Consider the following 14,760-nt stretch of genomic DNA (forward strand, 5'->3'; position numbering starts at 1 on the left):
AGCAGCGTAGATATGACATCACATGAAGTTTTTAACCAATGATATAGGGTTATAACCTAACCTAAGCCTATCAGATAGTTATTTGACACCGCTTTTAGCCATTCATTTGTTAGACTGAGTTCCAGCAAAATATTCTAGAGCACGGCTCTTTAGGCCCAGTGCAACTCCAAAAAGGAGGACAAATATGCGTCCGGCTTGATGCTGTGCCGGACGCCGGACAGGGCATTGAAAATCCGGACTGTATAAGTAAGTAAGGCTACATGATAAATGACAATGAATACATTGACACACTTCTAAATAAGGAAGTATTTAATTTTTTCTCATTTAGCACTCAAAATGCAACATGCTTATAACCATAGCACACAGCATACCAAGAGGAATCTCAGACAATGTCTAGAGGAACTCTATCCAGAGGTTTCTGCTTCACGATGCCCGTGCAAGAATAGACCTCCCCATCAAAACGTGTTTTCGAGCTCCCTCTGTGCTTACACCACCTGTAGTCAGGAGTCCTGGTCAAGGATTGCTGACTGAGCACTTGATTGACGCGCTTACTCTTTAGATGTTCTAACTTTGCGTTCCACTTCTTGGTTTTGATATTTTCTTTCTCACAATCAAATCCAATCAATAAAAGGTGTCCATACATCCAAACATGCATCCGAATTCATACGATTTACAGACCTTTGGTGACCGTCAAAAAGCTATGTGTGCCCCCCCCCTCCGTCAAGCAACACCTGACACCTGCATGAACTTTCCCAGCTATATAGTGTGAGCCCAATTAAGGTATAGCGCCATCTAGTGTCCCAAACAAGATTAAAACCTGAACCCAAACGGCTCCTTACAAGTAGCATTGTCTGTAATATACAGTATGTGAATGAAGGTAGAACGAGTAAAAGTAGTGTTACATCTTTATTAAACACCATAACAAAAGCAAATAGAAAAGACAAACTTTTACAAGATTAGATGCGGTTAGCAAACATCACAATGTTACTTTGTACTGGTTTGTGTATGAACATGGATGACTTGAGTGCTATTCTAGACATATTCTTTACAAAAGTAAACAATTTGGTCATTGTGAGGGGGACCGTGGCGGTCACCCCACGTTTTTTGGGATTTGGTCGACTGGACTTGGTGCTGATGTGGGGAAAAACACGGTCCAGGAGGTGGTGTCTCTTATAAAAATAGACATGTATTTATTTACATACAAAGGGGGCTCTCTCCAGTAACCCCTAAACATATATACACACGAAATGAACAAACATAAATCCAAATACAAACAGTACTCACAGTAACTCAATTCACTAGGCACCCTAGGTACCTGCTTGGCCCATTTAGGCCTAATACCGGCACACTCGGGGCACAAGCTAGGCCCCAAACTAGACCCAGAAACTAAGCACGAAACTAAGTACATAAACTAGCGGCACAAAACAAGGCAAACAGTGTCCACACAGCTAGACACAGTACACACTTAACCTCACAGCAGGTCAGCGCTACACCTTCAGGCCTCTCCAAAGTTCTCCCCCATGCTTCCATGAGGCACCCTTTAAATAGGGCAGCCACTTGGGTTAAATTGGGCCAATTTGGACCCCACCAACACATGGGGGAGCACGGAACCAACCATTGCGGCGGGGGAGTCAAAGTCTCTTAAAGGCCAACATCCCTTTTTCGTGCCATGGTGAGAAGGGAGGGAATCCACCTTCTCACAGTCATACATTTAGCATTTTAAACACAGGAAATGTGATGCAACATGTTTCTCAGGACATTGCTAAAGTTTAAAGTGCTCTGGAGTGGCTGGCCAATCACAGTGGAGAGATTTCCCTTATGTACAACTTTATACACACATCACTGAACATCTCTCCCCTCGCCTTCACATTCTATTTGACATACGCTGTTGATCACCCACATTTCACATCTCTGATCAGCCATGAGATATACATGGGGCCCCGTGTGCAACCAGTCCCGTCCCTGGCTGTGCGTTAGATGCGGTGTGTCTGCGGCCCCTGTCGCGTGGAGCAGAGAGGGCTGCCGGCAGTGTTCAAATAGGAGAAGGGGGAGACTGTCGTTCTGACTGAGTGAGTTCCTGAGTCATTACGGTCTGCCCGAGCGCAGTACCCTGAGCCAGCCAAGAGGGGGGCGCCGTCGCCGTGGCTCTAGCAGCCACTGTTCCGCCGCGCGTAGGCCAGCCCACCCAGCTGGTACTCCATCTCACGGAAGCTGAGGGACCCCACGGAGATGGCCGACTGGCACTTGTCCTTGAAGCCGGCCTTTTGGTAGAAGGGCACCAGGAACTTCTCGCAGATGAGCACGGCCCGCCGCAGGCCCGGCACGCAGCGCAGGTACTGCAGGTAGCGCCACAGCAGCACGGAGCCCCTGCCCTGCTGCCTGCAGTGGCGGTGGACAGACAGCACGTGGATGTGGACACTCGGGCTGCCAGGGACGTGGGTGGTCATGGCCTCCTGGATCAAAACAAAACAAAAGTGGGGGGTTGATGAAGAGAGGGGCATACAAAGCTCTCAGATGTCTGAGTGTGTGATAGTGTGGCTGGATGAGTGTGTGATAGTGTGGCTGGATGAGTGTGTGATAGTGTGGCTGGATGAGTGTGTGATAGTGTGGCTGGATGAGTGGCAGCTGTCTCAGATGTCTGAGTGTGTGATAGTGTGGCTGGATGAGTGTGTGATAGTGTGGCTGGATGAGTGTGTGATAGTGTGGCTGGATGAGTGTGTGATAGTGTGGCTGGATGAGTGGCAGCTGTCTCAGATGTCTGAGTGTGTGATAGTGTGGCTGGATGATAGCGTGATTGTGCTCTCACCTTTGCAAGCTTCTCCTTGTCCCAGCCTGATCCGATGATGAAGGCCACCAGCTGTCCCTCCTCAAACCAGCCCAGCGAGAGCTCCGGACACTGGCTCAGGAATGCGAGCACCTCGTCCAGCGTGAGCGGACACTCCCCCGACACGGACACAAAAGCTGGGGACAGAGAGGTGGGGCGGACAGGATGAGCACAGTGAGTCATCCTTCAGATTTCAGCACATAAACACCGGATTACAGACTTGTTTACTGATCTGTATTTGTCCTGTCAATAATCCTAACCTGTCGCTGATAATCCTGATTATTCAGGTGGAAAACAGACACTATCCCGCATTCATTTGCATGTCTTAGGTGTTTGTAATTGAGATGAAAGATGGCTATAAATAGCACTTCACTTGAATGCATCACAAGGTTGTCATAACTATGTTACAAACATGCCATGGTGGATGCCACATAATGTCAATAGTTGTCATTTACAATTCATATTCTTTATGCTAAATATATATATATATATATATATATATATATACTGCTATATTATCATCAGCAGTAATTACCAGCGCTTATAATGTGAGAGGCTATGTCAGTCTAACAGTCTATGCCAGCTGTCATATCATAAAACATTAAGCTGTGAATAGTTACAGATGATAGTGAATTAATCCCTTAATATCCATTTGTAATAATGTCATGAAAATGTAAGACGATATATAGAATCTGCAATTTTGATGACTTGTTTATAAGTATTGTGACAAAATCCTCAAGCATAGTATTACCAAAATGAATCAACATAGCTCAGCCTAACTGTTTCAACTACTCAAACAGTCTTCAAATCACAGACAGAAATATTCAAATTTTGCTGGTTGCATATATGAAGTCAAACTTTTGCCTACCTTCTCTCTCGATCTCAAACACACTGATGGCATCTTGAGATGTGAGGTTGCGGAACTCGCTGGCGGGCAGGGTGTGCCGCCTCTGTCGTCGGGGACTGCTCACGCCGATGGAAGTCTTCATGAAGAAAGGCTTGAGGGCGGACAAGCTTCTCACCTGCTGAGCCATGGCTATGACAGTGGGAGAGAGCTGGATGGAAGGCTGCGGTACCTAACGACGTGCCCCTGTCGTCTCTGTTGTGTTCCTCTTCTTCTACACACTGGCCCTGTCGCCTCTGTTGTGTTCCTCTTCTTCTATAGACTGGCCCTGTCGCCTCTGTTGTGTTCCTCTTCTTCTACACACTGGCCCTGTCTGCTCTCTCTGTGGTGGCTCCTTCTGATGGGACGTCTAGACGTCTAGATGGATGTCTCCTAACCCCTGGCTGGTATGCGCTAGAAGAACATGCACAAGACAACGCTTTGCTCTCTGGACAAACTCCGTCAGCTGAAGCATCCACTGAGTCTCTTTTGTTTCTTTTTTCACTCTCTCTCTTTCTTTCTCTCTTTTTCTTTCTCTCTCTCTCTCTCTCTGTCTTCCTTCACTCTACGGAACTCTCCTTCTTGTATCTTTATCTCCTGTCTCTCTCTCTCAGTGTCCTTTATTGGCCAGCATGCTGATCTCTTATAGTGGTCCATCCCCAAAAGGGATAACAGCATGTGCACGTGGGCCTCTGAAATCTCCAACGTGGCAGGTGACCACCTCTCTTTCACGGCATGCTAATAATACCCACATTACATTACAAATTCAGACTGCTTACCCACACATGGCTTCTAAGCCTATAGGGGCACATAACCAGCCTCACGTTTAAGGACACCTCTAATTAATGACTTCTATTTTATTATTTTTTGTATTACTTTTATTTAATTTTCATTTTATTTCTTCAGAACCACTTGGAGGAGAATTGATTCCTCTAAGTTATACAACGCCCCAAAAGTCTTTTAATAGCTCCATTTCCCATTTCAACTCTTGGGTGAAATAATTAAAAGGTGTATTTTCTGAAAAACCTAGTTTTTCAAACTCTTCCCTCACATGCTTTATGGATCGCTCCTGAATGCCCTTTACATTTATAGGTTTCTGTGCATCACTGGCAAACCCAGCTCATCAAAAGCTGGTCTAAGGAGCATTTCTGTACATTTGGACAGAAACCTACAGGAACAGAGATTAGCAGAAATCTATATACTAGCAGTGTGTGTGTGTGCGTGTGTGTGTGCGTGTGTGTGTATGTGTGTGTGTATGTGCGCGCACATCTGTGTGTGTGTGTGAGAGAGAGAGAGAGTGAAAGAGTGAAAGAGATTTGAGTGGATTTCTCTCTCTGTGATATTTATAGCCAAACAAGTTTAGTCCAGGTGCTAATTAAATGAGGAAACTGGCTAGCTAAAAACACTTTGACTTTGACTTTGACTTTAGCTCTCACTGTCCTTGCCCTGATTAGTGTAGGGGCTGCAGGGGGTCGCATTGGGTTATAAAGGAGGGCCTCCCTTTGCCCTTGCAAATGGATTTACAAAATGCAATGGAAAACTACAACTTTCGATGATTGTAGCACCAGTCAACTTTCCAATTACTTGTAAAGCCCCTACACTAATCAGGGCAAGGACAGTGAGAGCTAAAGTCAAAGTCAAAGTCAAAGTGTTTTTAGCTAGCCAGTTTCCTCATTTAATTAGCACCTGGACTAAACTTGTTTGGCTATAAATATCACAGAGAGAGAAATCCACTCAAATCTCTTTCACTCTTTCACTCTCTCTCTCTCTCACACACACACACAGATGTGCGCGCACATACACACACACATACGCACACACGCACACACACACGCACACACACACACACTGCTAGTATATAGATTTCTGCTAATCTCTGTTCCTGTAGGTTTCTGTCCAAATGTACAGAAATGCTCCTTAGACCAGTTTTTTTATGAGCTGGGTTTGCCAGTGATGCACAGAAACCTATAAATGTAAAGGGCATTCAGGAGCGATCCATAAAGCATGTGAGGGAAGAGTTTGAAAAACTAGGTTTTTCAGAAAATACACCTTTTAATTTCACCCAAGAGTTGAAATGGGAAATGGAGCTATTAAAAGACTTTGGGGCGTTGTATAACTTAGAGGAATCAATTCTCCTCCAAGTGGTTCTGAAGAAATAAAATGAAAATGAAATAAAAGTAATACAAAAAATAATAAAATATAAAGTCATTAATTAGAGGTGTCCTTAAACGTGAGGCTGGTTATGTGCCCCTATAGGCTTAGAAGCCATGTGTGGGTAAGCAGTCTGAATTTGTAATGTAATGTGGGTATTATTAGCATGCCGTGAAAGAGAGGTGGTCACCTGCCACGTTGGAGATTTCAGAGGCCCACGTGCACATGCTGTTATCCCTTTTGGGGATGGACCACTATAAGAGATCAGCATGCTGGCCAATAAAGGACACTGAGAGAGAGAGACAGGAGAGAAAGACACGAGAAGGAGAGTTCCGTAGAGTGAAGGAAGACAGAGAGAGAGAGAGAGAAAGAAAGAAAAAGAGAGAAAGAAAGAGAGAGAGTGAAAAAAGAAACAAAAGAGACTCAGTGGATGCTTCAGCTGACGGAGTTTGTCCAGAGAGCAAAGCGTTGTCTTGTGCATGTTCTTCTAGCGCATACCAGCCAGGGGTTAGGAGACATCCATCTAGACGTCTAGACGTCCCATCAGAAGGAGCCGCCACAGAGAGAGCAGACAGGGCCAGTGTGTAGAAGAAGAGGAACACAACAGAGGCGACAGGGCCAGTGTGTAGAAGAAGAGGAACACAACAGAGGCGACAGGGCCAGTCTATAGAAGAAGAGGAACACAACAGAGGCGACAGGGCCAGTGTGTAGAAGAAGAGGAACACAACAGAGGCGACAGGGCCAGTGTGTAGAAGAAGAGGAACACAACAGAGACGACAGGGGCACGTCGTTAGGTACCGCAGCCTTCCATCCAGCTCTCTCCCACTGTCATAGCCATGGCTCAGCAGGTGAGAAGCTTGTCCGCCCTCAAGCCTTTCTTCATGAAGACTTCCATCGGCGTGAGCAGTCCCCGACGACAGAGGCGGCACACCCTGCCCGCCAGCGAGTTCCGCAACCTCACATCTCAAGATGCCATCAGTGTGTTTGAGATCGAGAGAGAAGGTAGGCAAAAGTTTGACTTCATATATGCAACCAGCAAAATTTTAATATTTCTGTCTGTGATTTGAAGACTGTTTGAGTAGTTGAAACAGTTAGGCTGAGCTATGTTGATTCATTTTGGTAATACTATGCTTGAGGATTTTGTCACAATACTTATAAACAAGTCATCAAAATTGCAGATTCTATATATCGTCTTACATTTTCATGACATTATTACAAATGGATATTAAGGGATTCATTTACTATCATCTGTAACTATTCACAGCTTAATGTTTTATGATATGACAGCTGGAATAGACTGTTAGACTGACATAGACTGACATAGCCTCTCACATTATGAGCGCTGGTAATTACTGCTGATGATAATATAGCAGTATATAAATATATATTTATATATATATATAGCATAAAGAATATGAATTGTAAATGACAACTATTGACATTATGTGGCATCCACCATGGCATGTTTGTAACATAGTTATGACAGCCTTGTGATGCATTCAAGTGAAGTGCTATTTATAGCCATCTTTCATCTCAATTACAAACACCTAAGACATGCAAATGAATGCGGGATAGTGTCTGTTTTCCACCTGAATAATCAGGATTATCAGCGACAGGTTAGGATTATTGACAGGACAAATACAGATCAGTAAACAAGTCTGTAATCCGGTGTTTATGTGCTGAAATCTGAAGGATGACTCACTGTGCTCATCCTGTCCGCCCCACCTCTCTGTCCCCAGCGTTTGTGTCCGTGTCGGGGGAGTGTCCGCTCACGCTGGACGAGGTGCTCGCATTCCTGAGCCAGTGTCCGGAGCTCTCGCTGGGCTGGTTTGAGGAGGGACAGCTGGTGGCCTTCATCATCGGATCAGGCTGGGACAAGGAGAAGCTTGCAAAGGTGAGAGCACAATCACGCTATCATCCAGCCACACTATCACACACTCAGACATCTGAGACAGCTGCCACTCATCCAGCCACACTATCACACACTCATCCAGCCACACTATCACACACTCATCCAGCCACACTATCACACACTCATCCAGCCACACTATCACACACTCAGACATCTGAGAGCTTTGTATGCTCCTCTCTTCATCAACCCCCCACTTTTGTTTTGTTTTGATCCAGGAGGCCATGACCACCCACGTCCCTGGCAGCCCGAGTGTCCACATCCACGTGCTGTCTGTCCACCGCCACTGCAGGCAGCAGGGCAGGGGCTCCGTGCTGCTGTGGCGCTACCTGCAGTACCTGCGCTGCGTGCCGGGCCTGCGGCGGGCCGTGCTCATCTGCGAGAAGTTCCTGGTGCCCTTCTACCAAAAGGCCGGCTTCAAGGACAAGTGCCAGTCGGCCATCTCCGTGGGGTCCCTCAGCTTCCGTGAGATGGAGTACCAGCTGGGTGGGCTGGCCTACGCGCGGCGGAACAGTGGCTGCTAGAGCCACGGCGACGGCGCCCCCCTCTTGGCTGGCTCAGGGTACTGCGCTCGGGCAGACCGTAATGACTCAGGAACTCACTCAGTCAGAACGACAGTCTCCCCCTTCTCCTATTTGAACACTGCCGGCAGCCCTCTCTGCTCCACGCGACAGGGGCCGCAGACACACCGCATCTAACGCACAGCCAGGGACGGGACTGGTTGCACACGGGGCCCCATGTATATCTCATGGCTGATCAGAGATGTGAAATGTGGGTGATCAACAGCGTATGTCAAATAGAATGTGAAGGCGAGGGGAGAGATGTTCAGTGATGTGTGTATAAAGTTGTACATAAGGGAAATCTCTCCACTGTGATTGGCCAGCCACTCCAGAGCACTTTAAACTTTAGCAATGTCCTGAGAAACATGTTGCATCACATTTCCTGTGTTTAAAATGCTAAATGTATGACTGTGAGAAGGTGAATTCCCTCCCTTCTCACCATGGCACGAAAAAGGGATGTTGGCCTTTAAGAGACTTTGACTCCCCCACCGCAATGGTTGTTTCCATGCTCCCCCATGTTTTGGTGGGGTCCAAATTGGCCCAATTTAACCCAAGTGGCTGCCCTATTTAAAGGGTGCCTCATGGAAGCATGGGGGAGAACTTTGGAGAGGCCTGAAGGTGTAGCGCTGACCTGCTGTGAGGTTAAGTGTGTACTGTGTCTAGCTGTGTGGACACTGTTTGCCTTGTTTTGTGCCGCTAGTTTATGTACTTAGTTTCGTGCTTAGTTTCTGGGTCTAGTTTGGGGCCTAGCTTGTGCCCCGAGTGTGCCGGTATTAGGCCTAAATGGGCCAAGCAGGTACCTAGGGTGCCTAGTGAATTGAGTTACTGTGAGTACTGTTTGTATTTGGATTTATGTTTGTTCATTTCGTGTGTATATATGTTTAGGGGTTACTGGAGAGAGCCCCCTTTGTATGTAAATAAATACATGTCTATTTTTTATAAGAGACACCACCTCCTGGACCATGTTTTTCCCCACATCAGCACCAAGTCCAGTCGACCAAATCCCAAAAAAACGTGGGGTGACCGCCACGGTCCCCCTCACAATGACCAAATTGTTTACTTTTGTAAAGAATATGTCTAGAATAGCACTCAAGGCATCCATGTTCATACACAAACCAGTACAAAGTAACATTGTGATGTTAGATGCTGACCGCATCTAATCTTGTAAAAGTTTGTCTTTTCTATTTGCTTTTGTTATGGTGTTTAATAAAGATGTAACACTACTTTTACTCATTCTACCTTTCATTCACATACTGTATATTACAGACAATGCTACTTGTAGGAGCCGTTTGGGTTCAGGTTTTAATCTTGTTTTGGGACACTAGATGGCGCTATACCTTAATTGGGCTCACACTATATAGCTGGGAAAGTTCATGCAGGTGTCAGGTGTTGCTTGACGGAGGGGGCGGGGGGGGGCACACATAGCTTTTTGACGGTCACCAAAGGTCTGTAAATCGTGTGAATTCGGATGCATGTTTGGATGTATGGACACCTTTTATTGATTGGATTTGATTGTGAGAAAGAAAATATCAAAACCAAGAAGTGGAACGCAAAGTTAGAACATCTAAAGAGTGAGCGCGTCAATCAAGTGCTCAGTCAGCAATCCTTTATAGGCTTTAAGTGTGGACTTAGCCCATACACTACTGCTAAATAGCCTATACTGCAATATTACAGACCAGGTAAAAACAGACAAGAGTCAAAGTTGTTTTTCATTCAGCTGTATTTTGTTACAAGTGAGTAAGTGGGTAGCTAAAACACGACCCCAATGCAATCCATCATTACTTCTTCAGAAGCAATAAACAAATAAAAGGATACCATTTGAGTGCTCAAAATAGAACAGAAAATATGGCAGTAGTAGGTACATCTATCAACAAGGCACCAAAGGTTTTTGTAACTGTAAGTTGTGTTTCATCCCTGGATTTTGAGGTTGCCTGAACAAGTGAGCGAGTTAGATTTGATAAATGATTCTGAAAACCATTCAGTCATAACACAACATACGGGAGATAGTTCTGACGTACAAGTTGTTTCATTCCTTCGACAGGCATTACATTGATTGTGAACATAAGGTCAGGGTTTCATGATTTTCTTTTTCTGTTTCACAGATGATTAACTGACAGACACTCCCCTCAGTTACTGAGAAAAAGAGTGGCATTATTCAAAAATAAAAAACAAAACAAAAATAAAATAAAAGTCCTCATGACAGTGAGAGTGGCATTCAAAACCTGACTGATAAAAAAAAAGACACACAAGCATATAGTCAGAGTTTATAGAGGTGAGGTGGGAGAGAGAGGACTGAGCCCTTTGGTGGTGGTGGTGGTGGTGGTCGGAGGAGGAGGAGGAGGAGGAGGGGGACTCTCTCTTTCTCTCTTTCTCTCTCTCTCTCTCTCTCTCTTCAGCTGGCCGGTCCCGTTCCCACTGGACATGTCGTCTCCGTGAGCCCCCCCCCCCCGCGCGCGCGCGCACACGTGCCTCTTCAGTGGAGGTGCGCGTTGAGGTCATACTTCTCACAGAACTTGTCCGTGAAGGGAATGCAGGTGAGCAGCTCGCACCACTCGCACTTGATGGGCCGGACGTAGAAGAGCACCACCAGGCCGGCGAAGAGGCCCACGAACACCGCCAGGAACACGATGATCTGGCAGCGCTTGCGGTACATGTCCATGCGGCCGAAGCTGATGTAGGGGAGGAAGGCGAACGAGAGGAAGAAGCCCGACACGAAGCCGCCGAGGTGCGCAAAGTTGTCGATCCACGGCAGCAGGCCGAAGGCGAAGAGGAAGAGCACTACGCACAGCAGCTTGGCGAAGGCGCGCCACGGGCTGGCCAAGATCTGCCAGCTCTGGAACAGCTCCACGAACAGGCAGGCCAGGATGCCGAACTGAGAGCCCGCCGGTCCCACCTATACACACACACACACCGCACACACACACACACACACACACACACACACACACACACACACACACACACACACACACACACACACACACACACACATATATACACACACAAACACACACACACCGCACACACACACAGGAAAAAGACAGTTCAGACAAGCTCAACAGGTATCAAGGCGGCCACACTTGTCTGTCCAGCTCCATTCAGGCTTGAGAGAAGGCTTCAGCACTTTTCAACATTATGTGCCGCGGTTCTGCTTAAGGTTTCTTCCTGATTTTTCATTGCCCCTGTTGCCATGGTGCTTGCTCAAAGGGGGTTGAGGCCCTGGGCTCTGTAAAACGCCTTGAGACAATTTGATTGTTTTGGCGCTATATAAATAGATTTGAATGTAATTGAATAAACACACAGGCCACACGCACAACCCATCACACACTGTGTGTGACCTTCATAGGTGCAACTGTAGTTATTTTGGAGGACGTGCTTCACAGCTTTATATCTAAGACTTAATATTCAGGATTTTTATGAATATTACCGAACAGATCCATTCTCAAACTCACATTTACCATCTGATGTTACGCAATGATTATGAATACAAAAGATATATGGAAAGTATATAAATATACATGCATAAATGTATAGGCCCATATGTAATTGCACATTCACATTATCTATGGCAAAAAGGTGTGTACATGTAAGTGCACTTCAACACGTGTGAGTCGCAAAAAAAAAAAAAAAAACCTTCAGACATCTTGAGAGAAGACTGTGTCTGAACTGTGTAGGGGGACCCCCTCTATCCATAATCCATCTGACAATCTACTTGACAGTTTAACAGTAAACAAGCCCAGCACATGTGAAGTCAGCCATGTTAGCACAGCACAGCACACCTCAGCTCTGTAGGGGAGGAAGATGGCGCTGGCCAGGTTGCCCGTGATGCCGCTGAGGATGTAGATGATGGAGATGCGCAGCCACCCCGCCAGCTTCTCCAGGTCCCTCAGGATGGTCATCTGGAAGCACACAGATACCAGGCAGTGCAGGATCCTGGGGGCGGAGACACAGAGACAAACAAACAAAACAAACAAACAAACAAACAAACAAGTCACACATCACAAATCTCCTGGCAATGCAGGTACATCTGTGTGTATGTTTGTGATGGGTGTGTGCGTGTGAGCTTTTGTGTGTGTGTGTTTGTGTACTGTATGTGCGCACACATTTGTGTGTGTGTGTGTGTGTGTCTGTGTGTCTGTGTGTCTGTGTGTGTACAAGTACATGTGTGTGTGTGTGCACGTGAGATGTCTCGTGAGAGTGTGTCTGTGTGTGCATAAGTACACGTGTGTGTGTGTGTGTGCGCGTGAGATGTCTCTTGAGTGTGTGTCTGTGTGTGCATAAGTACACGTGTGTGTGTGTGCGCGTGAGATGTCTCGTGAGTGTGTGTCTGTATGTGCATAAGTACATGTGTGTGTGTGTGTGTGTGTGTGTGTGTGCGTGAGATGTCTTGTGAGTGAGTGTGGCTCTGGCACGTGCCTTGCAGCTTAAGCGGGCCAAACTGCTGAGATCAGGTGTTGCCTCCCGAGAGAGAGAGAGAGAGGGCACTTTCCTGTGATTAGTCCTCTTGAGACAGATCTCAGGGAGAGCTGAATAAGCTCATCTCTGCACAGCATTAGATGGACCTTAATACACGGCACCTCACCCAAGAGCCTTACGCAGCGCTTAAGGAACATGTCAAAAGCAACATCAGTACTGAACGCTACTTTGGACAGAGATTGTCTCATTGGTATATCATATTATCTAGAAGAACAACACATGCAGCTTTCATTCACAATCGCTCCTTCGGTGGATGAGAGTGTAAGTAATGTTTCACCTTCCCTGGCAGAAATAAGATTAACAATCTCTCTCTCTCTCTCTCTCTCTCTCTCTCTCTCTCTCTGCAATCTCAACCATGTAGCTGCACACTGTCATTCCTACTGTCCATACACTCACTGTGCATCAACCATGACACTGACATTCGCATGCTTGTTGGAGGAGGTCCGTTTCATCATCAATGTAATATAATAATATATAATATAATATGTGTAAACTTATCTTCACTAAATGCCTGCAGAGAAAGAGATGCATAAAGAGTTATCTATTTACTAGACTCTAGTTGAATATCAAATGTGTGTCAACCTAATGTCTGCATTCCTCTTTTCAACCATAAAGACCAAAGTGCTTTTCTTGAGCTGCGTGTGAAACAAGGGCTCTAACACACTACCAGGTCTCTCAATAACACACGCTCCCAACGCTAACCAACACCCTCTCTCCACACCAGAATGTGTGTGTGTGTGTGTGTGTGTGTGTGTGTGACTAGGACTACGCTGAGGCCATTTATTCCCTAGCGCCCTCTGCTCTGACAGATGCCAGTTTCCATGGAGACCCGCCACTCACCCGGCGTGCAGGAAGAGGGAGAGCCACAGCCTGTAGAACTGGTCGGGGATCTCAGGGTTGAGGAAGGGCAGCAGTCCGCAGACGTCATCCATGCAGTGCACCTGACGACAGAGACGCAACTTCAAAAACAATGTCATTACAGGCAACGTCATTACCGGTGCCATGCAGGTCCCAGAAGCCATGTGACTCTGGGTGTAAACACTTGCATTGACTGACAAGGATGACAAGAGGTGAGCGGTCTTAAGGGCGGTTAAGACTCACGACTTATGAGTCAGTCCGCAATCCTCCGCAAAACATCAAGTCCATACTTTGCCCCCGTCAGATTAACTGCCCCGCGGCAGGGATTATGTGCCCTCTCAGACGAATAGGGATTGTGTGCCCTCTCAGACGAATAGGGATTGTGTGCCCTCTCAGACGAATAGGGATTTTGCCAACTCCGACGGAATTAGAATGGCACCTTCATGGCGATTACAAACCACTTAATCTCCCGCAAAGACTCAGATTTCTCTGCCACTCTCAAACAGGATTGGAAAGGTTACTTTTGAAATGTAATAAATTACAGATTACTCGTTACACTGTTAACAATGTAATAAGTTATTTAACTTATTACATCTGATTAGTTTGGATATCTTTTTTTGACTGGCAGATGAGAGGCGGTGCAAATTCAAACAAGAGAACCAATCAAAAACACTCAAAATGTGAGCGCATACTGCCAAATAAATGGAGCCTGTCTAGATGGCGAAAAGATGCAGAGCAACATAATGAATGTTATATTCTACACATAAGCTTTAAAGGTTTTTTTATTTTTTTTGGGGGGGGCTTTTTTTGCCTTTAATCAGACAGGATAGTGAAGGTAGACAGGAAATGAGCTGGAGAGAGACGGGGAGTGGGATCGTGAAATGACTGCGGGTCGGATTCGAACCCGGGTCCCCGTGGGCGTTCAAGCCCGTTGATGGTCGGGGCTGCAGCTTGCGCCAGAGCTCCCCCAGCTTTAAGGCTTTTTACCCAAAATAATGTATTCGGATGTAACCTGTTTGTAATCACCAACCTTTTGATTAGTAACTGTAATTTAATTACATATTTTTTTCTCAGTAACTGCAATGGATTACAATTACAT

General features: G+C 46.1%; 3 protein-coding genes across 4 annotated transcripts in view; 1 reads left to right on the forward strand and 2 right to left on the reverse strand.

Annotated features, from left to right (window-relative positions):
• Nucleotides 1-997: 997 nt before the first annotated feature.
• On the reverse strand, nt 998-4,653 carry LOC116222096 (serotonin N-acetyltransferase-like). Its single transcript, XM_031574882.2, has 3 exons — nt 3,693-4,653; nt 2,807-2,961; nt 998-2,453 (listed from the first exon to the last, which is right to left on the reverse strand). The coding sequence occupies exons 1-3, from the start codon at nt 3,856-3,858 to the stop codon at nt 2,148-2,150; spliced, it is 627 nt and encodes a 208-aa protein (XP_031430742.1). The 5' UTR covers nt 3,859-4,653; the 3' UTR covers nt 998-2,147.
• Nucleotides 4,654-5,876: 1,223 nt separating this feature from the next.
• aanat2 (arylalkylamine N-acetyltransferase 2) lies at nt 5,877-9,275 on the forward strand. The gene is made up of 3 exons (XM_031574987.2): nt 5,877-6,860; nt 7,598-7,752; nt 7,986-9,275. The coding sequence occupies exons 1-3, from the start codon at nt 6,695-6,697 to the stop codon at nt 8,289-8,291; spliced, it is 627 nt and encodes a 208-aa protein (XP_031430847.1). The 5' UTR covers nt 5,877-6,694; the 3' UTR covers nt 8,292-9,275.
• Nucleotides 9,276-10,774: 1,499 nt separating this feature from the next.
• Nucleotides 10,775-14,760, reverse strand: part of rhbdf1a (rhomboid 5 homolog 1a (Drosophila)) — a 37,249-nt gene continuing 33,263 nt past the window's right edge. For both annotated transcript variants that reach the window (XM_031564867.1, XM_031564861.1), the window contains 3 exons: nt 13,644-13,744; nt 12,107-12,260; nt 10,775-11,220 (listed from right to left, as the gene is read on the reverse strand). In XM_031564867.1, coding sequence (XP_031420727.1) covers nt 10,801-11,220; nt 12,107-12,260; nt 13,644-13,744 — 675 coding nt within the window. In that variant the 3' untranslated portion in view covers nt 10,775-10,800. The remainder of the gene's footprint in view (nt 11,221-12,106; nt 12,261-13,643; nt 13,745-14,760) is intronic.

This window comes from Clupea harengus, chromosome 1, assembly GCF_900700415.2.
Source record: "Clupea harengus chromosome 1, Ch_v2.0.2, whole genome shotgun sequence".
Lineage (NCBI taxonomy): Eukaryota > Metazoa > Chordata > Actinopteri > Clupeiformes > Clupeidae > Clupea > Clupea harengus.